Here is a 25,047-nt window from a genome sequence, read left to right on the forward strand (position 1 = left end):
CACACACCTAGATAGTGTAGCTTACTACACACCTAGGATACACGGTATAGCCTAGTGCTCCTAGGCTACAAACCTGTACAGCCTGTTACTGTACTGAATGCTGTAGGCAGTTGTAACACAGTGGTATTTGTGTATCTAAATGTATCTAAATGTAGAAAGGCACAGTGAAAATATGGCATAAAAGCTGGACAGGGTACTCACCATGAATGGAGCCTGCGGGACTGGGAGTTGCTTTGGGTGAGTCAGTGGGTGAGGGGTGAGTGAATGGGAAGGCCTAGGCATTACTGTATACTACTGTGGACTTTATGAACACTGCACACTTAAGCTACACTAAATTTATTTTTTAAATGTTTTTCTTTCTTCAATAACACATTAACCTTAGCTTACTGTAACATTTTTACTTTATTAACTTTTTAATTTTTTAAACTTTTTTACTCTTTTGTGATAATGCTTAGCTTAAAACAAGCACATTGGTCCAGGTGTGGTGGCTCATGCCTGCAATCCCAGTGCTATGGGAGGATCGCTCGAGACCAGGAGTTCAAAACCAGCCTGGGCAAAACATGGCAAAACCCTATCTCTATAAAAAAATCAAAAAAATTAGCCAAGTGTGGTGGTGTACTCCTGTAGTCCCAGCTACTCGGGAGGCTGAGGCAGGAGGATCACTCAGCCTCCCCATTAGCTGGGATTACATGCATATGCCACCACACCCAATGAATTTTTTATTTTTAATTTTTTTGTAGAGATGGGGGTCTTGCTATGTTGCTAGGGCTAGTCTGAACTCCTGGCCTCAAGTGATCCTCCTCCCTCAGCCTCCCAAAGTGCTGGAATTACAGGTCTGAGCCACAGCACCCGGCCTGCATGTGCTATACTTTTATACTGCTGGCCATACGGTAGATTTATTGACATGAGCACTGCCACAAGCATGAATAATGCAGTGCTCTACAACGTTATGATGGCTGCAAAGCACTAGGCAATAGGAATGTTTCAGCTCCATTATAATCTTATGGGACCACCATCATATATCAGGTCTGTCATTGACCAAAACACTGTTCTACAGCCCATGACTATGACGAGTCCCTGTTGGACCCCTTTATTCCCCAGCTAGATCCTTCCAAGCAGGCAGTTTGCTCACATTGGCTCTCAGCATGGGCCTGAGCTTATTCTGATGTCCTAAAAACATCACACCACTACTGTATTCATGCCAAAATGAGGCTTGCTCATACAGAAAATAGGATGGTTTTATTTTGTGCAAGAAAAATGGAAAAGGCAAGAGTGACTTGCCTGGCAGTTAGTGGTGGTTCCTGCTTTCCATCTTCTGCCTGCGTCTGTCTCTGTGCAAGAGTGGGCCTGCCACATGCGTAGAGAAAGCCAGGGGAGTTCCGAGACTGAGCGGGGGCCAGAGCAGGCTCGCAGAGGAGGTAACCACACTTGGCTAATTTTTTTGATTTTTTTTATAGAGATGGGGTTTTGCCATGTTGCCCAGGCTGGTTTCGAACTCCTGGGCTCGAGCGATCCTCCCATAGCGCTGGGGTTGCCGGCGTGAGCCACCACACCTGGACCAATGTGCTTGTTTTAAGCTAAGCATTATCACAAAAGAGTAAACGTCCTGACTTGAGACTCACCCAGTGAAAGAAAGGAACCTGTGAGTGCTTGACTGAATGACTTAATAAGACCATGTCTTGTCATCTTGAGATTGAAGGTGCGTGGAGAGCAGATGGCAAAGGACTCAGCATTTGGGACACGTTTTCTCACACACCACTGAGGGTTGAGAACGATGCCATTGGAGATGTGGCCTGTGACAGTTATCACAAGATTGCTGAGGATCTGGTCACCCTGAAGAACCTGGGCGTGTCCCACTACCGTTTTTCCATCTCCTGGTCTCGCATCCTCCCTGATGGAACCACCAGGTACATCAATGAAGCGGGCCTGAACTACTACGTGAGGCTCATCGATACACTGCTGGCCGCCAGCATCCAGCCCCAGGTATGGTGGGTCCTGGCAAGGCCTTGGGAAAGTCCACATGCAGGAACCAGCGGGGCTGGGGGAGCACATTTATCATGTAAACAAAATGCTGGTTTCAAATTTAGCTTTTGTTGTTATTGTTGTTTTTGAGACGTAGTCTCGCTCTGTCACCCAGGCTGGAGTGCAGTGGCGGATCTCGTTTCTCAGCCTCCAGAGTAGCTGGGCTTATAGGCACGCATCACCATGCCCAGCTAATTTTTGTATTTTTAGTAGAGACAGGGTTTCACTGTGTTGGCCAGGCTGGTCTCAAACTCCTGGCCTCAAGTGATCCACCTGCCTCGGCCTCCCAAAGTGCTGAGATTATAGGTATGAGCCACCGTGCTCGACCTCAAATTTAACTTTTTAATTTTCAGTGAATTCATATGATGCAGAATTTGAAAAGCATAAAAGAGTTTCCTTCCCAACCTTGACCTCAGCCATCTAGTTCTCCCTGAAAGCAATTTACCCTTTTCCCAAAAGAAAAAGAAAAAAATCTTTGAGCCTTTTTGTCTCATAAGTCACTCTCAGGATTTGCAGCAGACATTGATGCTGGCACATCTAACCTAGGGCTTCCCATGGAAAGCATGACTGATGCAACAGCTGATCTGGCTTCTTCCCAGGTGACCATTTACCACTGGGACCTACCACAGACGCTCCAAGATGTAGGAGGCTGGGAGAATGAGACCATCGTGCAGCGGTTTAAGGAGTATGCAGATGTGCTCTTCCAGAGGCTGGGAGACAAGGTGAAGTTTTGGATCACGCTGAATGAGCCCTTTGTCATTGCTTACCAGGGCTATGGCTACGGAACAGCAGCTCCAGGTAAGTCCCAGCCCTGGCTCATCGGCTCTTTGGATCATGGCATTCTTAGCACATCAAGAGTTGAAATCCAGATGGCACAGGACGAGGCAACCAAGAAAGCCCCATGGCAGAAACCCTGCCTCTTGCTCAGGGCTGTAGAGGTTTCCCTCCTGGCATTGCATTGTTAAACATGAATTTCACATCTCAATTCCTCAAGGTGGGTTCATTTCTTTGCTCTGTGACTCTGATCGGCCTCAGGTGGGAAGCTCTCTGAGATCAGAGATGTGGGCAAATTGATGTGGGGAAGGACAGTTTGTCAGGCTGTACAGGTCTACAGTCTGTTTCCACAGTTCCCAAACCCCAAAGTTTCTGACAATTGGTTTGGCTGACCTGAGCTCATTTAATCGTAGTGAAACCTGACTCAAACCAACAGGAGGCTGCTCATGGTCTTTATCGCACTGAGCAAACATTCCTAAGTTCTGCTGCAGAGATATCAGTGTGCTTGACTATGGAGAGCTGTCTGCGGCCCATGGGGCTGATAGGTACTTTTCTCAAAGGAAACATTTAATTCCAAAACACATCTGACCCTAAAAGATTTTTTTTCTTTTAACTTTGGTTGACATGCAATAATTGTACATATGTATGGAGTACAAAATATATTTTGATACATGTATACAATGTGTGATGATGAAATCAGAATAATTAGTATATTCATCACCTCAAACATTCATCATTTCTTTGTGTTGGGAAAATTCGGAGTCCTCTTTTCTAGCTTTTTGCAAATATACACTAAATTCTTTTGTATCATTATTTTTTATTCATTTTTTATTTTTTTGAGACAGAGTCTAGCTCTGTTGGCCAGGCTGGAGTGCAGTGGTATGATATCAGCTCACTGCAACCTCCACCTCCTGGGCTCAAGCAATTCTCCTGCCTCAGCCTCCCAAGTAGCTGGGATTACAGGCATGTGTCACCATGCCCAGCTAATTTTTGTATTTTTAGTAGAAATGGGGTTTCATCATGTTGGCCAGGCTGGTCTCGAACTCCTGACCTCAGGTAATCCGCCCGCCTCAGCCTCCCAAAGTGCTGGGATTACAGGTGTGAGCCACTGCACCCAGCCTAAATTATTGTTAACTACATTCACTCTACAGTGCCACACATCACTAGAACTTCATCTTCTTATCTAGCTTAACTTTGTATCCATTAACCAACCTCTCCCAATCCTCCCTCCCTACTACCCTTCCCATCCTCTAATAATCACAATTCTATTCTCTGCTGCTAGGAGCTCATCTTTTTAGCTCCCACATGTGAGTAAGAACATGCAGTATTTGCCTTTCTGTGCCTGACTTATTTCACTTTACATAATGACCTCCAGTTCCAGCGATGTTGTCACGAATGATAAGATTCATCCTTCTTTATGGCTGTATAGTATTCCATCATATATAGATGCCACATTTTCTTTATCCATTCATCTGTTGATGGACACTTAGGTTGATTCCATATCTTGGCCATTGTAACAGTGATGCAATAAACACAGAGGTCAAGGTATTGATTTGGTATTCTGACTTACTTTCCTTTGGATAAATACCCAAAAGTAAGATTGTGGGATCCCTTAGGGTTTTGAATAAGAAATTGTGGACCTATTTTTGTGCCTTGAGAACCATCCAGTTTCCCTTTTCTCTAGTTCTGAGTTAATAAGAATAAATTTGTGTTCATTCATGTGATTCCTCAGAACACTGTGTAACAGCTGGAAAGAGCCACCAGGAGATGTGCCTCAAATCGTTATCAGAGGCATCTCCATTGGTCCTAGGTCGCCCCTTTGGTTTACACTCCTTCAACACATGAGAGGCGCCTCTCTTGCAGCATTCACTATCAGGGTATCTCCGTGTCAGCTGGTTGCATTAGCTACATTCTCCAACCCTAATGATCACAATGGGTCCCCAAGGAGCTCCAGATTATCAACTCCTGTCAATTCATTTGAGCCCAGGAGTTCAAGGCTGCCGTGAGCCATGCTCATGGCACCACTGCACTCCAGCCTGGATGACAGTGCATGACCCTGTCTCAGAAATAATCATAGGCCGAGTATGGTATCTCACGCCTGTAATCCCAGCACTTTGGGAGGCCAAGACAGGTGGATCACCTGAGGTCAGGAGTTCAAGACCAGCCTGATCAATATGGTGAAACTCCGCCTCTACTAAAAATACAAAAATTAACCAGATGTGGTGGCATGCGCCTGCAGTCCCAGCTACTCAGGAGGCTGAGACAGGAGAATTGTTTGAACCCCTCGGCTCACTGCAGTCTCCACCTCCTGGATTCAAGTGATTCTCCTGCCTCAGCCTCCTGAGTAGCTGGGATTACAGGCGCCTGCCACCACAGCTGGCTAATTTTTTGTATTTTTAGTAGAGACGGGTTTCACCATATTGGGCAAGTTGGTCTCAAACTCCTGACCTCAGGTGATCCACCTGCCTCAGCCTCCCAAAGTGCTGGGATTATGGGTGTGAGCCACCCTGCCTGGCCTGGGTTGTCTTTTAAGTTTTAAAAAATCATTTGTACATATAGTCCTTTCTGAATATAACATTGGTTTGAAGCTAACTCAATAGAAAGAAATTCCATCTCTTTAGTCTCTCTAGTTTGACTATAGTAGCTAACAGAGCTGGGCTGCAATGTCACACTTCACCTTTAGGTGCCACCATCTGATTTGATTTGCTCCAGACTAAGCATTTCTTAAATTGGGGGCTTTAGATTCTGTGATAGGTATCTCTATTATGGGTATTTTGCCTGAGACATACGAGCCACTCTTCTGGAGGAGGGGAACAGAAGCCAACATTTATCAAGTGGCCTTCCCTCTTCCAGACACAGTGCTGCTGTGGGTGGGTTTCATACACTGTTTAATTTCCCTCTCACAATCACTCTCTGCTGCCCATTTCACCAAGGAGGAAACTGAAAGGCTGAATTACTCACCCAAAGTTACACAGCCAGGTAATAAGAGGGAGAGCCAGGGTTTGAATTCCAGTTTTCCTAGTGTCAGAATCTACACCCCTTCTCCCAAACACAGAGGGGACATCTGCAGGCAGGGACTAACAATCTCAGTCACATCCATTCTATCCATTCTCTGTTGACATCCATGTGTATGTTTCCAGGAATCTCCAATAGGCCTGGCACTGCCCCGTACATTGTTGGCCACAATCTAATAAAGGCTCATGCTGAGGCCTGGCATCTGTACAACGATGTGTACCGCGCCAGTCAAGGTGGCGTGATTTCCATCACCATCAGCAGTGACTGGGCTGAACCCAGAGATCCCTCTAACCAGGAGGATGTGGAGGCAGCCAGGAGATATGTTCAGGTCTGTTTTTCCTCTGGGCGCTTGTTCTTACTCTTGTCCATCTTTCCTTCCAGCCTAATGGAAACAGATTGTGAATCAAAGATTTAGGGTGTGGTGGCTCATGTCTATAATCCCAGCACTTTGGAAGTCTGAGGCAGGAGGATTGCTTGAGGCTAGGAGTTTGAGACTAGCCTGGGCAACATAGAAAGACCTTGTCTGTGAAGAAAAAAAAATTATTAGGGCATGGTGACACACACCTATAGTCCCAGCTGCTCAGGAGGCTAAGGTGGGAGCTTGAGTCCAGGAGTTCAAGGTTGCAGTGAGCCATGATTTCGGCACCATTAAACTCCAGGTGACAGAGGGAGACCACCCCCAACCCCCAAAAAGAAGAATTATTAGGATCTAAGCCTAGTTTTGCTATTGCCTGATTTTGTGAGCTTGGGAAAATCATCTAACTTTTTCACACCTTAGTTTCCTCAACTTCGAACTGGAGATGCCCTGCCCACCTCATAAGTTTGCTGTGATGAAAGTGATAAAGTCTGTGGGGTTAAGTTGTCTTTAAGTTTTTAAAAATCATTTGTACAGGTAATTCTTTCTGTAACATTGGTTTGAAGTTAACTCCTAGAGAGAAATTTCCATTTCTTCAGTCTCTCTGGTTTGACTATAGTAGCTAACAGAGCTGGGCTGCAGTGTCACACGTCACCTTTAGGTGTCACCATCTAATTTGATTTGCTCCAGCCTAGGCATTTCTTAAATTGGGGGCTTTAGATTCTGTGAAACTCATTAGTGCCCCTAATTTGCCAACTCAATGAGTTTAAGAACAGCATCTTTCAGTCATGGAATTTCACCCAAGGAAGTAGAGACATTACTAGGAAGCCGACTGGGCAAGGTGGCTCACGCCTGTAATCCCAGCACTTTGGGAGGCTAAGGCAGGCTGATAACCTGAGGTCAGGAGTTCTAGACCAGCCTGGCCAACATGGTGAGACCCCATCTCTACTAAAAATATAAAAATTACCGAGGCGTGGTGGCACATGCCTGTAGTTCCAACTACTCTGGAGGCTAAGGCAGGAGAACCCAGAAGCTGAGATCGCCATTGCACTCCAGCCTGAGCAACGGAGAGAGACTCCATCTCCAAAAAAAAAAAGGAAGCAGGTGCCAGCATGGCCTACCTTTATTTCCACCTGAACCCCTGACTGACAAGAGGAGAGAAGGAAAAGAATGATCCTCTTTCACGGCACAGCTCCTCTGGCTCCTCCTAGAAAGGGATAGAAGGTGCTCTCTCCTACGTTTTACATCAGGAAGGAAAGGCAAGGGTTTCTCTCTGGATTGGTTCCCACTTTGGGCTCCGTGGAAGAGTCTGCCAACTGTGGCACTATAACTCTCTCGGGGGAAACACCATGGGCCTTGGTTTGCCAAACTCTTCACAGGAGAACTTGACAAAGATAGTCAAATTAATAAATGCAACGAAGGGCTTAATTTTCTGGTCTGCTAGCCAGCTGGGGAAACAGTTTTGAAACAAAATTAATGTATCCCTCATTTCAGACTCACAGAACTGGTGATTTAGAACAACATTTCCTTTTTTCCTGAAATCAAAACTTCAAACGTCAGGAAACGTTAGGCTGTCATATCATTAGATTGAGCCACTTACTGGTGAACTGTGATACTGCAGCCATGGACTATGACAGATGCATCTCCTATTAGAATCAGCTTCCACGAAAATATCTAGTGTGTTACCTTGGAGTGGGTGCATTTAAGCCTCTTTACCAGGGCATGTGTGTTCCATGCCTCATCTCTGACCATGAGTGGAAGCTGCCCTCACCCCACATTCCCAGCAGCAGCCAGTGGGTGAGGAGAGGATTTGGAGAGACTAAAGAAGGCTCTCAAACCCCCAGCATCATAGTGTTTGGGTGCCACGTATCCCCGCACATGATAAGGATGGCCTAGGCCTCATTAGAGAAAATAGGTCAAACGGTTCCCCACTCTGGGGCTGTGAAAGCCCATTAAGAGTTATGCTTTGCCCGGAAAGTCAGGAAAGCCTTGCATCTCAGCCCTCCCCAGAAAGTTCTGTTTGCTCCTTGGGCACTTTGATGAGGAAGTGCAGCCGCTCAGTGGTGAGAAAGAGAACCGGGAGCCTGGAGGCTTGTGGGTTCTCCCTTCTCCTCTGCAGGACCCATCCAAGGGCAGCCAGGAAGCATTTGTTGAGCACCAGGGCCAGTGCCCAGGTCAGTTACTGTCACCTCAAGCTGCAACTATGAAGAGGTGGCCCTGTCCTCAGTGCAACAGCAACTGAGCAAGCACAGACCCAGCTGGGAGACCTGTGGACACTGAAGCTGCAACAGGCAGGAGCCACAGGGAAGAGAACTTAACCTGGGGGTCCAGGAAAAGGAGGGAGGTTGTGAGGCCAGGCACTTCTGAGCGGGGACGATGCTGTCTCTTGCTGTGCCCACCTGTAACGCCTGGGCTGTCTCCCCCACCCCACCCGCAGTTCATGGGAGGCTGGTTTGCACATCCTATTTTCAAGAATGGAGATTACAATGAGGTGATGAAGACGCGGATCCGTGACAGGAGCTTGGCTGCAGGCCTCAACAAGTCTCGGTAAGGGCCTGGTGCCCGCAGTGGTGAGGGCATGGGCGTCGGGGTCACAGAGGCATGTGTCGGGCAAGTTACCATGACTGAGCTTCTTTGCTTGCTGGGAAGTTACATGTGATCATATATGTAAAGCTTAGCCCAGCACCTGGCACTGCTATATGCTTGACAGAGGGGTTTGCTATTATGGTTATTATATTGTGGAACAGCCAGGAAATCTGTTCCAAGGCTGTCCACCTCTGAGCAACCCCACTATGCCACTCCACAGACAAATCCCAGCTCATCCTATCCTATTTCATCACCGCACGTGTGAATGTGGGTGGCAGTGGCTGACAGTCAGGCGTGTGCTTTGCATCATTTGGCCAGCAGGTGGCGATGGTCTGCACCAAAGCGTCCTTCCTTACCCGCCCGCCCCTTCTTGTCAAGGAAGGAGTAGCAACATTAGCAGCCAACGTTTACCCATCTTCTGTTGGTATCTTTATTTCTATTTAAATACGAGTAAAGTGAGGCGCAAAGATTAGGGCAAGATCACCCAGCTATTAAGAGATAGAGCTGAGATTTGCAGCCAAGCTGTCGGCCCCCAGGGCGCATGCTGGGGGCTTGAGAATCATGCAGGTGGGGTGAGAGGTGTGGTGTGAGGAAGCGCAGGAAGCGGCAGTCACTGCCCACGGGAACATGCCCACCGCTCCAAGGCCGGCGGGAATCAAGTGTGAATTCCCAACATAGCCTTTGAGTCCTGCCCCTAGACGCCCCCATATAGTCCAGCTGAGGATTAAAAATCCAGCTCCCAGGCCGGGTGCGGTGGCTCACGCTTGTAATCCCAGCACTTTGGGAGGCCAAGGTGGGCGGATCACTTGAAGTCATGAGTTCAAGACCAGCCTGGCCAACATGGCGAAACCCTGTCTCTACTAAAAATACAAAAATTAGCTGGGCGCGGTGGCGGGGGCCTGTAATCCCAGCTACTTGGGAGGCTGAGGCCAGAGAATTGCTTGAGCTCGGGAGGCAGAGGTTGCAGTGAGCCGAGATCATGCCACTGCACTCCAGCCTGGACGATGGAGCAAGACTCTTTGTCTCAAAAAAAAAAAAAAAATCCAGCTCCCACCTCACAATGCACACCCTGGCCTAGTTAGGGTAAGTCCCCCAGAGCAGGCTGTGCCTAAAGGTCTGATCTGCGAACTGTGATCTCCAGCAAAACCGATGAGTGCCCGGCCCATCTGCACAACTTTGCCGAGCACCTACCATTTGCCCGAGCCAGGGCCAGGGGGAGGGGTCCATGGAAGGAGAGGATTCCATTCGGCTCCTCAAGCTGCTGACAGATCAGCTGGAAAGACAGTTCTCCATCCCATTCCCCAGGCTCTTCAGTACAAAGAAAACTCGGAAGATGAGATCAGGGTAGGCTGGGTAGACCCAGGAGATTTCATGGACAAGGCAGGACATCAGCTGAGCTGGGCCTTGACAGGGGATAGAATGTGGGGGATTGCAGGTCGTTCTTTCCAAGGGGCAGAGTTGTGAAGACAGGCCTAGAGGTAAGAATGAGTGGGGGTGCCAGAGCTGAGAGTGGGGAGACCAGCCCAGCAGCAGTGAAGGGGCTGAGGCCACATGGTGGAGGGCCTGGAAGCCAAGCACAGGGCCTTGGCTTTGGTGCCACAGGCCATTGCTGGCTTCTGAGCAGAAGCGTCAGGGACAGGAGGAGGCTGTGCTTTGGTTTTCTCCCATCATCTCAGAAACCCCAGGGAAGGAAGGTTCTTGATCCCTCAGGTTAATGGTAGCAGAAAGGTCAAGATGAAAGTGTCAGAGGCCTCAGCAGAGCATCTCTGGGCCACACCTAAACCAGAAGCCCCAGGTCTCCCTGTGGGCATGTGCATGCATTCAGCATGTACACATGCTGCACACAAGTGTATTAGTCAGGTTCTACAGGAGAGGCTTTTCACTCAGAGTGCCTGGAAAATGCTCCATCTACACGTTAAGAAGCCAAAGTTCCCAGGCTCACAGGTAATCTCAGCACTTTGGGAGGCTGAGGCAGGAGGATTGCTTGAGACCAGGAGTTCAAGACCAGCCTGGGCAATATAGTGAGACTTTGTCTTTACAAAAAATTTAAAAATTATCTAGGCATGGTGACGCACACCTATATTCCCAACTATTTGGGAGGCTGAGGTGAGAGGATTGCTTGAGCCCAGGAGACTGAGGTTGCAGTGAGCTATGATTGCACCACTGCACTCCAGCCTCAGGGGGCGTGCAGTGTCCCCAGGAGGACAGGGCGAGACCCTGTCTGGGGAAAAAAAAAGGAAGAAAGAAAACAAAGTTCAGTGAAATCGTGAGAACTGAGAAATTCAAACTCAAATACTCAATTTGCAAATTATTTCCCCTGCTACTTTGAAGATCTTGAAGCTATTATTATTATTATTATTATTATTAGAGTTGGAGAAAAGAGGCATGCCTAAACAAACCCCAAGAGGAGCAGAGAAACTTGGAAAGGGCAGAAAACGGAAATACAAATTACACAAGATACAGGGCCGGGTGCGGTGGCTCATGCCTGTAATCCCAACACTTTAGGAGGCTGAGGTGGGCGGACCACTTGAGGTCAGGAGTTCAAGACCAGCCTGGCCAACATGGTGAAACCCCATCTCTACCAAAAATATAAAAAATCAGCCAGGAGTTGTGGCAGGCACTTGTAGTCCCAGCTACTTGGGAGGCTGAGGCAGGAAAATCACTTGAACCCAGGAGGCGGAGGTTGCAGTGAGCTGAGATCGCGCCACTGCACTCCAGCCTAGGTGACAGAGCCAGACTCAGCCACACAAAAATAAATTATACAAGATCTAACTTTACAAACATAGGGGAAGAGTCTCAGATATGTACCTCAGGCATGCTCTTGATTTTGAAATCTGTCATAGATGCTAAATATCAGAATTTGCATATGTTAATGTTTGAAGGAAATTAAAAACTGTGTATGCATGTGTGTGTGTGTGTGTGTGTGTGTGCGTGGGTGCGTGTGTGTGTGTGTGTGTGTGTGTGTGTGTGGTCCTTCAGGTTTCAGAGGCTCTTATAGAGACCTAGGGAAGCCAGGTTTATGGTCTGGCGGGAGGAGCCGCAGGTGCTTCCTGCACCGCCTGAAGGACCTCTTCTCCTTCCCTGCCAGTTTCCCCTACTCACTGCCAAGTGCCTGGGGTTCGGAGAGCTCCCCCGCCCCAGCCCTATGATATTCTCTTCTCAAAGCATGGCTCTCCCTGAAGCCCTGCCCTCAATGGCTTCTTCCACCCAGGCTGCCAGAATTTACAGAGAGTGAGAAGAGGAGGATCAACGGCACCTATGACTACTTTGGGTTCAATCACTACACCACTGTCCTCGCCTACAACCTCAACTACGACACTGCCATCTCTTCTTTTGATGCAGACAGGTAAGTCCACCAACAGGGAGCCCGGAGCCATCTCTGGAAAAGGCAGAAAGGTGCCCTTGGCTGTGCTCTCCGAGGCCTGCCTAGCCTCAAAACAGGGCCTCCAACGCCGAATGTGCCGGGGTTTGCAAGATGCTCGCCACCCCACAGATCCCAAGGAAATCTCCAGCAAGCAAGAGGGAGAGAAGGCCGGGGTCTCCAGGGCACCTCCCATTAGGGCACATGTGCTTGGCTTTTTGTTTTTTTATTTCATTTTTAAAATTTATTTATTTTGTGTTCTTTTTCACAGGCTGCTTAACTCTAAAAATGCTTGGTTTTTAAAAAGGATTTTCAAGAAAAAAATTGTTTAGGTTTTATCAAAATTCGCTTTAATATTAATAAATATTACAATAATACAAGAGTAAAATTTTATTTTCTCTTTTTAAACAATGCTTTTATGAAGTAGAGATAGTAAAAGATTTTGGTTCACCTTTTAAGTAACGGTTTTTATTTTTATTTTATGTATTTTTTTTGAGACAGAGTCTCGCTCTGTCACCAGGCTGGAGTGCAGTGGCACAATCTTGGCTCACTGCAACCTCCACCACCCGGGTTCCAGTGATTCCCCTGCCTCAGCCTCCAAGTAGCTGGGATTACAGGCGCGTACCTCCACGCCTGGCTAATTTTTTTTTTTTTTTTTTTTTTGTATTTTAGCAGAGACGGGGTTTCATCATGTTGGCCAGAATGGTCTCGGCTAATTTTGTGTTTTTAGTAGAGACAGGGTTTCTCCATGTTGGTCAGGCTGGTCTCTATCTCCTGACCTCAGATGATCCCCTCGCCTTGGCCTCCCAAAGTGCTGGGATTACAGGTGTGAACCACTGTGCCCAGCCGATTGTCTTTTTCTTTATGATATCTATTTATCTAGAGACTTTTTCATCCATATCCTGTATTGTTTTTTAAATTTCTCTAAGTTAATTTTCACCTTTCTCTAGTACCTCCTTGAGTAGTTTAATAATCAAACTTCTGAATTCTTTATCTGGCAATTCAGAGATTTCTTCTTGGTTTGGATCCATAGCTGGAGAGCTAGTGCGACCTTTTGGGGGTCTTATAGAACCTTGTTTTGTCATATTACCAGAATTAACATTTCTGGTTCCTTCTCATTCAGGTAGACTGTTTCAGTGGAAAGATCTAGAACTCAAGGGCTGCCCCTCAGATTCTTTTGTCCCACAGGGTGATCCCTTGATGTGGTGCTCACCCCCTTTCCCTAAGGATGGGGCTTCCTGAGAGCCAGACTTCAGTGATTGCCATTGCCCTTCTGGGTCTATCCACCCAGCAGGATTACTGGGATCTGAACCAGTGCTGAGGAATGTCTGCAAAGAGTCCTGTGATGTGATCTGTCTTCAGGTCTCCCAGCCATGGATACCAGCACCTGCTCCAGTGGAGGTGGCAGGGGACTTAAGTGGATTCTGTGAGGGTCCTTGGTTGTAGTTTTCTTTCGTGCACTGGTTTTCTCAAATGCTGGTTATGCGAGCAGTGAAGTTGTCATGTGGACAGACTCAGGACCTCTGGTTAGCCAGGATGTTGCAGGCAGTGGAATTAGTTGTTGTTCTCTCTTTCTTTGGAGCAGGGTTGTTCTGTTATGAGTTGCTATAATGGCGTGAGTTGGTTGGTCTCCAGCCAGGAGGTGGCACTTTCAAGAGAGGAGGTGGCACTTTCGAGGTGCTTTCCCCTTCCACTGCCACCAGCTGCGGTAGTAGAAGGGGGATTACAAGGTTGCCCTACGTTGGCCAGGGTATTTGGGTTTCTCAGGTTATGGGCGGGGCCATAGAGCTCCCAAGAGTTTATGTCTTTTGTCTTCAGCTACCAGCAAAGGTAGAGAAAGACCATCAGGTGGGGGCAGCATTAGGCATATCTGAGCTCAGACTCTCCTCGGGTGAGGCTTGCTGTGGCCACTGTGGGGGAATAGGGGGGCTGGTTCTCAGGCCAGTGGAGTTCTGTTCCCAGGGGTATTATGGCTTCCTCTGCTGTGTCATACAGGTTGCTAGGGAAGTTGAGAAAGCTGGCAGTCACAAGCCTCACCTAGCTCCCATGCAGCCAGCAAGGCCAGTCTCACTCCTGCTGTGCCCTGCCAACAGTGTGCAGGGCAGAGATCTCACCCCAGGCCACAAGCCTTCTCTCTGAGAAAGCAAACAGGGCTTTCAGGCCTTGCCCCTCCCCACCTGCCCACACTGTTGGCTGTGGCTTCTGTGCTTTTATCTGCACTTCTTGTTTGCCCCCAAGATTCTGCTCAGGAAAATTCATGCTTCTAGTTGAAATTAATAAGTTGAGCTAGAAGCTTCCTTAATCCTGCCCCTCCCTAATTCCACTGGCTTCCTTCTACAAGGACCCCTGTAGGATAAAGTCAGGAATGGCTTCCCTGGGCTCAAGCTGGGGACAGGGAGTGGCTGCAGGGCTCTTCCCACTGCTTCTTCTACTTTTACATTTCACTTGGCTCCCTAAATCCACTTGCGCTCTAGGTAAGGTTAAATCCTTCTCCTATGATCTGGATGTTCAGGTCCCCAGAGAGGATGTGTGTTCAGAGGCAGACTTTCCCCTTCTCACACTTTGGGAACTCACAGTTTTGCAGCTGTCTCATGGAGTTTGCAGTAGCATTCTGCTTCTTTCAAAGGGTCTGTGAATTCTTTTGGTTTTTCTGGTATGTTCCAGCAGTAGTTCTTGGAGCAACAGTTAACAATGTGAGTCTCCACACACTGTTCTGTCCATCCAAGTGGGAGCTGTACCTAAGTCCTGTCTCTTATCTGCCATTTTCAGAAAATCTCATTTTGTTCCTTTCCATCAAGCATCTTTCCACACCAGTAGCTCTGACTGTGTCCAGGTTCTTTCTTTGAAAACCAGCCCCTCCACTCCCACTGTATCCTGAAACCCCCAGAGTCAGGCTCACCAAGGGGGCTGAGGAGACTCCAGAACACCCCTCTACTCCTTCTGATTCTCCCTCCCTCTTATGAGCCCTGGGGCTGTCCCTGGGAAGACCTCTAGTGCTTATGAAATGGCCCACATTCAATTCAGCTGAGTCAGATAAATCCAGATGCTGATAAAAACCAACATTTTTTTTTTCCCTGAAAGATCTGAGTGTAGGAAGTGTCTAAATGCTTGGTTCTTATTTGACATATGTGACTACAGGTGATCAGGCTTCTGTGGCCTCCCCCAGCAGGCACCCCTGTGGCAGGAGCTGTCCACCTCCTCATCCATCACTGAAGACAGAGGCCAGGCTCTTGGACACTTGAAGGAGGTGCCAGCCTGTCTGCTGCCTGTCTTCACACAAAGCAGGGCCCCTACAAATATTCGTGCCTGTGGCCTCACCCGTGGTCTGCATGTGGCATTGACTAGACATGGGTGACTTGGGGGAGCCCATTCTCTGAAGACACAGCACTGGCGTCCATCGGAAGCCTGGAGCTGGGGACCCATAGCCTTTCATAGCTGGTGTAAGGAGCCATCTATTCAGAGTAGTGGAGGGCTGGGCTCCATGAGCAAGACCATTCTCTGCACAGGCAGAGAAATTGAAGGACGGAGAGCTGAGTGGCTTGTCCAATGCTATACAAGCGCAGAGTGCAGGCAGCTAGAACCAGCGAAAGGAGGAGAATTTGAGGCAATTTGATTCATCTGGGTTTAGTACGATTCTTAAGGCTAGACAAAACCTAAGGCTTTTCCTGGTCTCAGTCCTGTTTTGTGTTTCGTGTAAAGGGCCTCTTGAGATTTACAAAACAAGACCTCATCTTTAGTTTTTGAACTTGTAGAGGAGTTGCTTCCATCGCAGATCGCTCGTGGCCAGACTCTGGCTCCTTCTGGCTGAAGATGACGCCTTTTGGCTTCAGGAGGATCCTGAACTGGTTAAAGGAGGAATACAATGACCCTCCAATTTATGTCACAGAGAATGGAGTGTCCCAGCGGGAAGAAACAGACCTCAATGACACTGCAAGGATCTACTACCTTCGGACTTACATCAATGAGGCCCTCAAAGGTACGACGGGCCTGCCCTTCCCCAGCGTGCACCTTTCCCTGTTGGAAACATCCGCTATCTGCAGGAGTGTGATACAGCGTCCTTGGGCCACAGTAAGAAGAGAACGATAAGGCTTCTTGCTCCTGTTGGGGTTAAGCTTTGCTTTAGGGCTGCACTCTGAGTTTTTTTCCTTCCTATGTCTAAGCTCAGCAAGCAAGACCAGTGGCCTGATGCCACCAAACCCTAGTTCCTGGCCTGAGTCACTTGCTCCCCTTGATCCTCCCTGATGTCGGAACAGCAGTGCCCTCCTGAGAATGGTCTGGGTAGGGCCCAGGAGGAGTAGGCTGTGTGGTTGCCTGTAGGGTCTCTTAGTCTCCGAGCAAAAGTTTGAGGCTCTTGGCTCAGCCCTAACAACTTGAGATGGGACCATGAGGATAAGAGAATGGAACAAATGCTGAGTAAAGGAGCAAGCAATGCACCAGCAAAGGAAATGATTAGAAAAATCCTACCCAGCTGAAATCTATTCTATCTAAGGGCTATTTTCTACAGGGAGAAGCATTAACATTCTAAGGCACTGACCAAGATCATGGATAGAAGTGTAGGTGACCCAGGGAAATTAGTCCACCCATGTTCCCGACTCCCATTCAGGGCTGAGCCTTTCTAAAGATGCTGGTGGCTCTGCATCTCCATCCACAGAGGACCCGCTAACAGTCACTGCATGCAAAGAAAGGGGCAGCTTTCTCACAGAGCTAAAGCCAAAGCTTACCGCCATCTGTGAAGGCGGTGGGGAGAGCAGTAGGCAGACCTGGCTTCCGAAGGCCTGGCAGGAAGCTGCCTTATGAGATAGGAAACTTATGCCTAGTCCTCTGTGTTTGAGCAGCTGTGCAGGACAAGGTGGACCTTCGAGGATACACAGTTTGGAGTGCGATGGACAATTTTGAGTGGGCCACAGGCTTTTCGGAGAGATTTGGTCTGCATTTTGTGAACTACAGTGACCCTTCTCTGCCAAGGATCCCCAAAGCATCAGCGAAGTTCTACGCCTCTGTGGTCCGATGCAATGGCTTCCCTGACCCCGCTACAGGGCCTCACGCTTGTCTCCGCCAGCCAGGTGAGATGTGGCTCTGGGAGGGAATAAAGCCTAAGGGTGAGGGGCAGGTGGAAGGGCCTCTCTCAGTCTGTTTTCTTCTAGTTTATTACCCTCCTCTCTGCTGCCCCATCTCCTTCATTCATTCAACAAATGTTTATTTTCTTTGAATGCTCCAGACATTTCCTGGGGTGGAACAAAGGACACTTAGGGTCAATGTTACACCTAGAAACCAGAGCCCTGATCTGGGAATAAGCAGGTCTAGACTCTTCTTCCAGCCCTACCACTAACTTGCTGTGCACTCATAGATAAGAAACCAGGCACATGCTTCAGGGCAGTTATAAGGATCAAATAAAGGGACCATGAAAGTACAATGCCTGCACCATGTGGGTGCCCCATGTTTGTTAAATGTAAGAGTATAAATCACTACACAAATGTAAATGACAATTATCCAGTTTCGATTATACAGGCTGAGAATCCTTCATCTGAAAATTCAAAATCAAAATCCAAAATACTCCAAAATCTGAAACTTTTTGAGCATGACTGGCATGACAACACATGGAAAATTCAACACCTGACCCCATGTGACAGGTCGCAGTCAAAACACAGTTAAAGCTTTGTTTCATGCACACAATTATTTAACATATTGTATAGAATTACCTTCACACCATGTGGATAAGTTGCATATAAAACATATATGAATTTCATATTTAGACCTGGGTCCCATCCCCAAAATATCTCATTATGTATATGCAAATATTCCAAAATCTTAAAAAATCCCAAATCTGAAACACTTCTGATCCCAAGCAAGCATGTCAGATAAGGGATATTCAACCTGTATTCTAATTGCTGATAGAGATGTTTAAAAAATACAACTGCTTAACTTCACTCAGAGGCTCCTGACACACAGTGAAAGGGGATGGGTACCTCCACCTCGGCATCCCGTCAATGGCTGTGCGGATTTGGGGTACCGTGCAGCCTCTGCTGGGGTCTCAGAGATCTGAGAACTCAAATCAGCGCCAGAGCACCAACCACCCTGTGTCACACTCTCCTAGATGCTGGACCCACCATCAGCCCCGTGAGACAGGAGGAGGTGCAGTTCCTGGGGCTAATGCTCGGCACCACAGAAGCACAGACAGCTTTGTACGTTCTCTTTTCTCTTGTGCTTCTTGGAGTCTGTGGCTTGGCATTTCTGTCATACAAGTACTGCAAGCGCTCTAAGCAAGGGAAAACACAACGAAGCCAACAGGAATTGAGCCAGGTGTCTTCATTCTGATGAGTTACCACCTCAAGTTCTATGAAGCAGGCCTAGTTTCTTCATCTATCTTTACCGACCACCAAATGCCTTAGGGTCTTAGACTCTGCTTATACTGGACTTCTCCATAAAGTCCTGCTGCACCGTTAGAGATGACTTTAATCTTGAATGATTTCGACTTGCTGATTAAAATGGAAATATCTCCATCTTGCTCCAGTATCAGAGTTCATTTGGGCATTTGAGAAGCAAGTAGCTCTTGCGGAAACGTGTAGATACTGGTCTAGTGGGTCTGTGAACCATTTAATTGAACTTAACAGGGCTGTTTTAAGTTTCAGAGTTGTTAAGGGTTGTTAAGGGAGCAAAAACCGTAAAAATCCTTTCTATAAGAAGAAATCAACTCCATTGCATAGACTGCAATATCATCTCCTGCCCTTCTGCAAGCTCTCCCTAGCTTCACATCTTGTGTTTTCCAGAAAATAAAAACAGCAGACTGTCCTTTCTCCTATGGTTGCCCCTCCTTGAGAAAGTAGGTTCAAGAGAAGTTATGAAGTCACACAAGCCATCTGGAGCTCCGATTAAGCTTTCTCACCAGACCAAGTCTTTCTGTTGACATTATATTCCTTGGGGCAAATACACAACATGCAGAAAGTGGCCTTTTCCCACCCCTCGAACACCCCCACTGCCACTTTTTATGCCATCCCCAGCTCTCCCATCTGACCTTGGTTCATTTAGTCTGTTTCCTTCCTCCTTTCCCAATTTGTGGTAGTTCTAAACTGCACATAGGACAACTATCCATATTCCTTTGTGTCTTCCCAAATGCTACTCCTTCCACCTAGGATGCCCTTTCTTCTGAAAATGCCTTTAAGTCTCAGCTGAAATAATGTACCTCCTCCTCTGAATGGCTTCCCTGAAATCCCCAGGCAGATTCTCCTTCGTCTGCTTTGCTTGTAAATATCCCCTATTACAACTTGACCATCCAGTTTCTATACTGGAATTGCGTATTTCTCTATCATCAGCTTCTTAAGGCCAAGGACCATGTCTCATTGTCTCTGGCAAGCACAACTTGGAGAGAGCAATGAAAAGCACAAATGCTCCTTTCGTGTGTTCACCCACTCACATAGCATTTCCAGGGCAGTGGTGGGAGCAGAGATATAATCCCCTCAAATGTGCTGAGAGACAATCTCAGTGTGAAACACCTAAACACTTGATTGGCCCATATATTACATCTAGATAGCTGGGAAAATGTTTTGTAAAAATAGAGTAATTTTGAGCTGGTCTTAAAAGGATGATCACACTTGAAATTTGCTTCTTGTAAGCATTCCTTTCCCTATCAAAACATTCCAACGCCATGAGTCCCAACCTGGCAGTCAGGAGCTTGTGGTGCACAAGCATTTTTCTCCATCAATCGACTGGAAAAGTTTGTCAGATGGGGGTGGGGGTGGTTCTAAAATTGATATTAAAGACATTTGTTGGCCGGGCGTGGTGGCGCACACCTGTAATCCCAGCACTTTGGGAGGCTGAGGTGGGCAGATCACGAGGTCAGGAGATCGAGACCATCCTGGCTAACATGGTGAAACCCCGTCTCTACTAAAAATACAAAAAATTAGCCAGGCATGGTGGCGGGCACCTGTAGTCCCAGCTACTCAGGGGGCTGAGGCAGGAGAATGGTGTGAACCTGGGAGGCGGAGCTTGCAGTGAGCTGAGATCGCACCACTGCACTCCAGCCTGGGCGACTGAGTGAGACTGTCTCAAAAAAAAAAAAAAAAAAGACATTCTTTGGGGAGAAACTCAGTATCATAAGGTGCCAATTATACCTAAATAATCTCAAAACTCAACATCACTTTTTTGGGACAACACTAACAAAATAATATAAAGAAGTTTCATATATGAAATAAACTTGTAAGAAGAGCCAGGATAAATCTGGGGGAAGAAGATTAAAACACATTATAAAGCTAGCTTAGTTTGGTATAGCAGAGAGCAAACAGATCAATAAAGGAAGAGAAAGCCTAGACACAGAAGCATCTGCACATGGAACAGATGCCCACCTCGCAGGCAGTGCGCCTACTCGGGGCAGAGGGCCCATGAAGGCAGTGAGGGAACAGGCTCCTGGGGATGTTAGCCACGGGCATGGGAAGGAGCCAGGTCCTTTCCTTGGATACCAGATTTAAACATACAAAAAGGAAACCATAAGAATCCTAGGATATAAAAAAATTAATTTTTGAAGTGGGAAAGGTATTTATAAGCGAGACTCAAGACCTGGAGGTCATAAAGGAAAACACAGATAATACTGTGGAAAAAATTACCAAATATACTCAACAAAAGGGAGGGAGAAGCCAGGCGCGGTGGCTCACGCCTGTAATCCCAAAACTTTGGGAGGCCGAGGCTGGCGGATCACGAGGTCAGGAGATCAAGACCATCCTGGCTAACACGGTGAAACCCTGTCTCTGCTAAACAAAATACAAAAATTAGCCAGCTGTGGTGGTGGGCACCTGTAGTCCCAGCTACTCGGGAGGCTGAGGCAGGAGAATGGTGTGAACCCAGGAGGCAGAGCTTGTAGTGAGCCGAGATTGCACCACTGCACTCCAGCCTGGGCAAGAGGGAGACTCCGTCTCAAAAAAAAAAAGAGAAAATATTCACTGCATATGCTAGCAAATGGCTGTAATGTACACAGTAGTCTCATAAATCAGTAAGAAAAATATGAAAACAAAAATTGGCAAGGAATACACGGAGCTCTCAAGATAAGCCAAACTGATCAATAACATCAAGATGCTCACTTCATTCATGATAAATACAATGCATACGAGATTATATCATTTTTCATCCATCATTTTGACAAAGCTAAGAAAGTATGATAATACAGTGTTGGCAAGGGTGTGGGAAAATGGACATTCTCATGACTGTTGGTAGGGGTTCAAATTCACACAGCTTGTAGAGGAGGCAATGCAACAGCATCTTTCACAATCCAAACTGCAAACACTCTTCTTTCACTTAGCAAGTTATACAAACATATTCTACAGGTATATTTTCACAGTAAGACTATACCTCCCACTGAAGGTTGCTTATGATGGCAATGTTTGTAATAGAAAAACAAAATTGTGTAATAAGCACTGACTGCCACCAGAGCATGGACAGTAAGCTGAATGCAGTACATTCATCAGGCAGAATGCTATGCAACCATTAAAAATGAGGTAGCTCAGTGTCGACAGGAAAAGATCTCAAGACTATGTAAGCAAAAAAGCAAGATGCAGGGTAGAATATATAATATGATCCCATTTATTTAAAAAATAAAGATTACATATTTGCTTATATACGCATACAAATTTTCTGAAAATTACATAAGAAATTGTTAATAGATTACCTCTGGAGAATAGTACTGGGGTAAGAGGTGAGGGGGCAGAATTCTCATTTTACAGCCTTATATACTGTTGTGAATTTTTTTTTTTACCATGTACTTTTTAAAAATACAAAATTGAGGAGGGATCCTCCTACTTCAAAATTACGAAGCATTCTTTTATGTACATTTCTCTAAGAGTTATATTTGATATTTTTCAAGGCAAACTGACTTGAGGTACTCGATGTTTTTAAATGTATTTCTAATAATTATTAGTAGGGTCACACCTATTTGACAGCTTTTTTAAAAAGTCACATATTGCTGTATTTTTAAAGATGACAAACCTTTATTTAAATGAGATGCTTGCTGGAGATTTTCTTTTTCAAACTCACTTTTTAAGTTATGGAAATAATATCACTGCCGAAAGTTTGGAAAACATATATAAGGGTGCCAAAAATACCACTAAAATCACATAAAGCAATCTTACCATTATTAATGTTTTGGTGTGATTTCTTTCTTTACATATCTATTAATACCTAGTACTATCTATGTAGAAAATGTGTTTGCAAAGCTGAGATCACACTGTACCTATACCTATAGCTCTGGATCCTGCTGCTTTTTCCCCCAACACTTAACAGATGCTCAGTAAACATGTTAAACCAAGTTGTTAATTAGTATTGTACCATTTCTCCTCATCAAAAATTACTTCTATAGAAGGCATTTAGTTGGTTTCCAGTTCTTGAGTAAAATAAATAACACTTAATGAGTATGTCTTTACCTAAACATTGTCTGCATTTATGATTTAGAAGAAGCTACTGGATCAAACGGTATGAAATATTTTAAGTTTCTGATAAATGTTTTTCAGAAGAATTATACTGGTTTTCACTCCTACCAACAGCGCAGCCTGTGTTGCTGTTTCCTTGCCAACACTGTCACCATTTTTAAAAGTCACTGTTATTTCACAGGTAAAAAACAGAAAGTTTGCTCTGAGAAAATTTCTTCCTCCCATTACAAAATAAAGTCACAGTCTTTCCGTATGTCCACTCTAGAGTGCTATCTTCCAATCTAAAACAGAGGAACTGTTTTCAAACATCATTAGTTTAGCGGTCTCCACTAACAAAGACATACGGATAAAGTAACATCTAAGTCAGATTAAGAATCTCAACTTTTTAAGAAAAACCAAATGACTAAAGGCATATTTTTATTCTATACTTTTTGTCCTATAGGTACTCTAGGTCCTTGTGTAATTATTGAGGACAAAACTTCAGTTAAAGGTGAGAGGGAAAACTAGGTTGCAGACTAGCAGCTGTTTTGCATCTCACAAGAACAAAGGCCTTAGCAAACCGTATACTTTATGCAAACAAAGTGATGCCTCACTGACTTAGGAGACAAGTCACATGCCATCAGTGTGTCAGAAAATTTCTTTCTTCAGTGATAGTTAAGGTAACCTAGCCAGCTACTTTCCAGAGACAGCTCCAGGGCGATACTGGGGAAAAAAAAAATCAGAGACATAGGACCTCAATAGAGCCCTGTGCAACAAAAAGATGCTAGATAACAAAACTCAAAGCAAAACTAAGATCATTCCAATTTAGGGGAAAGTTTTTTTATTCAGTGTTTAAGATTAAAAACTACAAGATTTTGCTTGCAGCTGATGAGTAAAAAGAGAAGTTAAACATAAATTCTCATCTGAGTGGCTAGTTAAAATGCTCTGACACCGAGTCAAGTTACTCAGTGACATACCAGTTACTTTGGGCTTAAGAGTCTTGGAGCAAAGTAGCTCTAAACAAAACGTGTCATCTGAAGCATAGGGCTAATGGGCATATGAAATACTAAATAAGAAGCTGATGGAGGCAGGCTGCGGCAGACTTTTTGGTTCTTTTAGGGTTCTAGCAGTGGTTGCCATATAAGCAAGGACCTAGCAGAGAGTTATTTCCTGTCTTTACTTTTCTGAGTTAAACACCTTCAACCCACACCCACTAAGCAGGAATAAAGAGACATTTTATAGACCAGTTGGAAAATATAAAGCAGTCCCACTTCTCCAGTAGAATTTTAGTTGAATTAAATCATAAGAGAAACAATGATTATTGCACATATTATACTTGTCACACTACATCTGTTGAGTGGAATTTCCATTCCAAGTGTTGTTTTCATCTTCACCATCATCTTGAGTCCTTAATCTATAAATTTTCCCCTCCTTTTTAAAGTCGTCTCCACGTTTTTCCAGCACTCTTTTTCTCACTGGTTCCCTGATACGAAAAAGAGGGAGCAAGGGGAAGATGTCATAAAATAAAAACAATAGTAATACAAGCTGTTTCCAACTTCCATCAGTACAGGCAACTAAGCTTTACTTTTAATGCCATCTAAAGTAAGGAAAGTCCATGGGAGACCATTATATCTACTAACACAGTACTAGACTTTAGTAGTCTTTGGTAGTTTAGCTTCATCTGATCTCTAAGTCAAGCCAGCCAGCCAAATCATATATTCCATTTCCATTGTGTTTCTTAGTGACTTAATAAGCATTAGAGGAGTGTGACCATTTGCCAACTAATCTTTCCCTTGTTATTTATGCAAGCCGACATTATCTACTAAAACATTTGTAACTTAGCACCCTAGAGACTATCCAAAGCTCCAGTCAGCTTGACAGAAAGGGTCAATTTTAAATCCTTCGCAAAATCTTCAAGAATGACTTATTTATAAACAATTAAGAATGAAGAGGACTTCCTATTCTGAAAATACAAAGGTATAAGGATAAAATTTAAGCCAACAGACTTTTATAACTCTAGAGGGGAGAGAAAAAAGGAAAAATAATGGTGGAACACAAAGCTTCACCCTCTCTTTGACACACCTTTTATTCCATCCTTTGCTCTAATCTAAGACCTTTCTCTTATTTGAAAAAAGTGTTGTTTTTTGTTCTTTTTTGAGACAGGGTGTCCCCTCTGTTGCCCAGGCTAGAGTGCAGTGGCACGATCACGGTTCACTACAGCCTCAAAACTCTGGAGCTCACACAATCCTCCTGCCCCAGCTTCCCAGGCAGCTGAAACTATAGGCACACGCTATCACACACAGCTCACTAAAAGTTTTTTTTGTAGAGATGGAGCCTCACTATGTTGCCCAGGCTGGTCTCAAACTTCTGGCCTCAAGTGATCCTTGCGCCTCAGCTTCCCAAAGAGCTGGGATTACAAGTATGAGGTACCACACCCAGCCTGAAAAAAGTTTTAAAAATCCATACAACGAGCTCTCCTATATTACAGTAATTCAGTATTAAATGCTCCCACCCATTGCTCAGTAAGAGTTTTAAGATTCAGCCTT

At 45.7% G+C, this 25,047-nt stretch overlaps 2 protein-coding genes across 3 annotated transcripts in view; one reads left to right on the forward strand and one right to left on the reverse strand.

Moving 5' to 3' along the window:
- LCT (lactase) overlaps nt 1-22,020 on the forward strand; it is a 57,289-nt gene extending 35,269 nt beyond the window's left edge. The window contains exons 10-17 of the mRNA XM_003822810.6: nt 1,693-1,983; nt 2,622-2,820; nt 5,937-6,139; nt 8,604-8,713; nt 11,964-12,098; nt 15,866-16,089; nt 16,949-17,176; nt 18,208-22,020. Of these exons, the coding sequence (XP_003822858.3) occupies nt 1,693-1,983; nt 2,622-2,820; nt 5,937-6,139; nt 8,604-8,713; nt 11,964-12,098; nt 15,866-16,089; nt 16,949-17,176; nt 18,208-18,428 (1,611 nt within the window). The 3' untranslated portion in view covers nt 18,429-22,020. The remainder of the gene's footprint in view (nt 1-1,692; nt 1,984-2,621; nt 2,821-5,936; nt 6,140-8,603; nt 8,714-11,963; nt 12,099-15,865; nt 16,090-16,948; nt 17,177-18,207) is intronic.
- The window catches only part of UBXN4 (UBX domain protein 4), a 47,486-nt gene continuing 44,096 nt past the window's right edge, over nt 21,658-25,047 (reverse strand). For both annotated transcript variants that reach the window (XM_063595159.1, XM_063595158.1), the window contains one exon: nt 21,658-23,984. In XM_063595159.1, coding sequence (XP_063451229.1) covers nt 23,846-23,984 — 139 coding nt within the window. In that variant the 3' untranslated portion in view covers nt 21,658-23,845. The remainder of the gene's footprint in view (nt 23,985-25,047) is intronic.

This window comes from Pan paniscus, chromosome 13, assembly GCF_029289425.2.
Source record: "Pan paniscus chromosome 13, NHGRI_mPanPan1-v2.0_pri, whole genome shotgun sequence".
Lineage (NCBI taxonomy): Eukaryota > Metazoa > Chordata > Mammalia > Primates > Hominidae > Pan > Pan paniscus.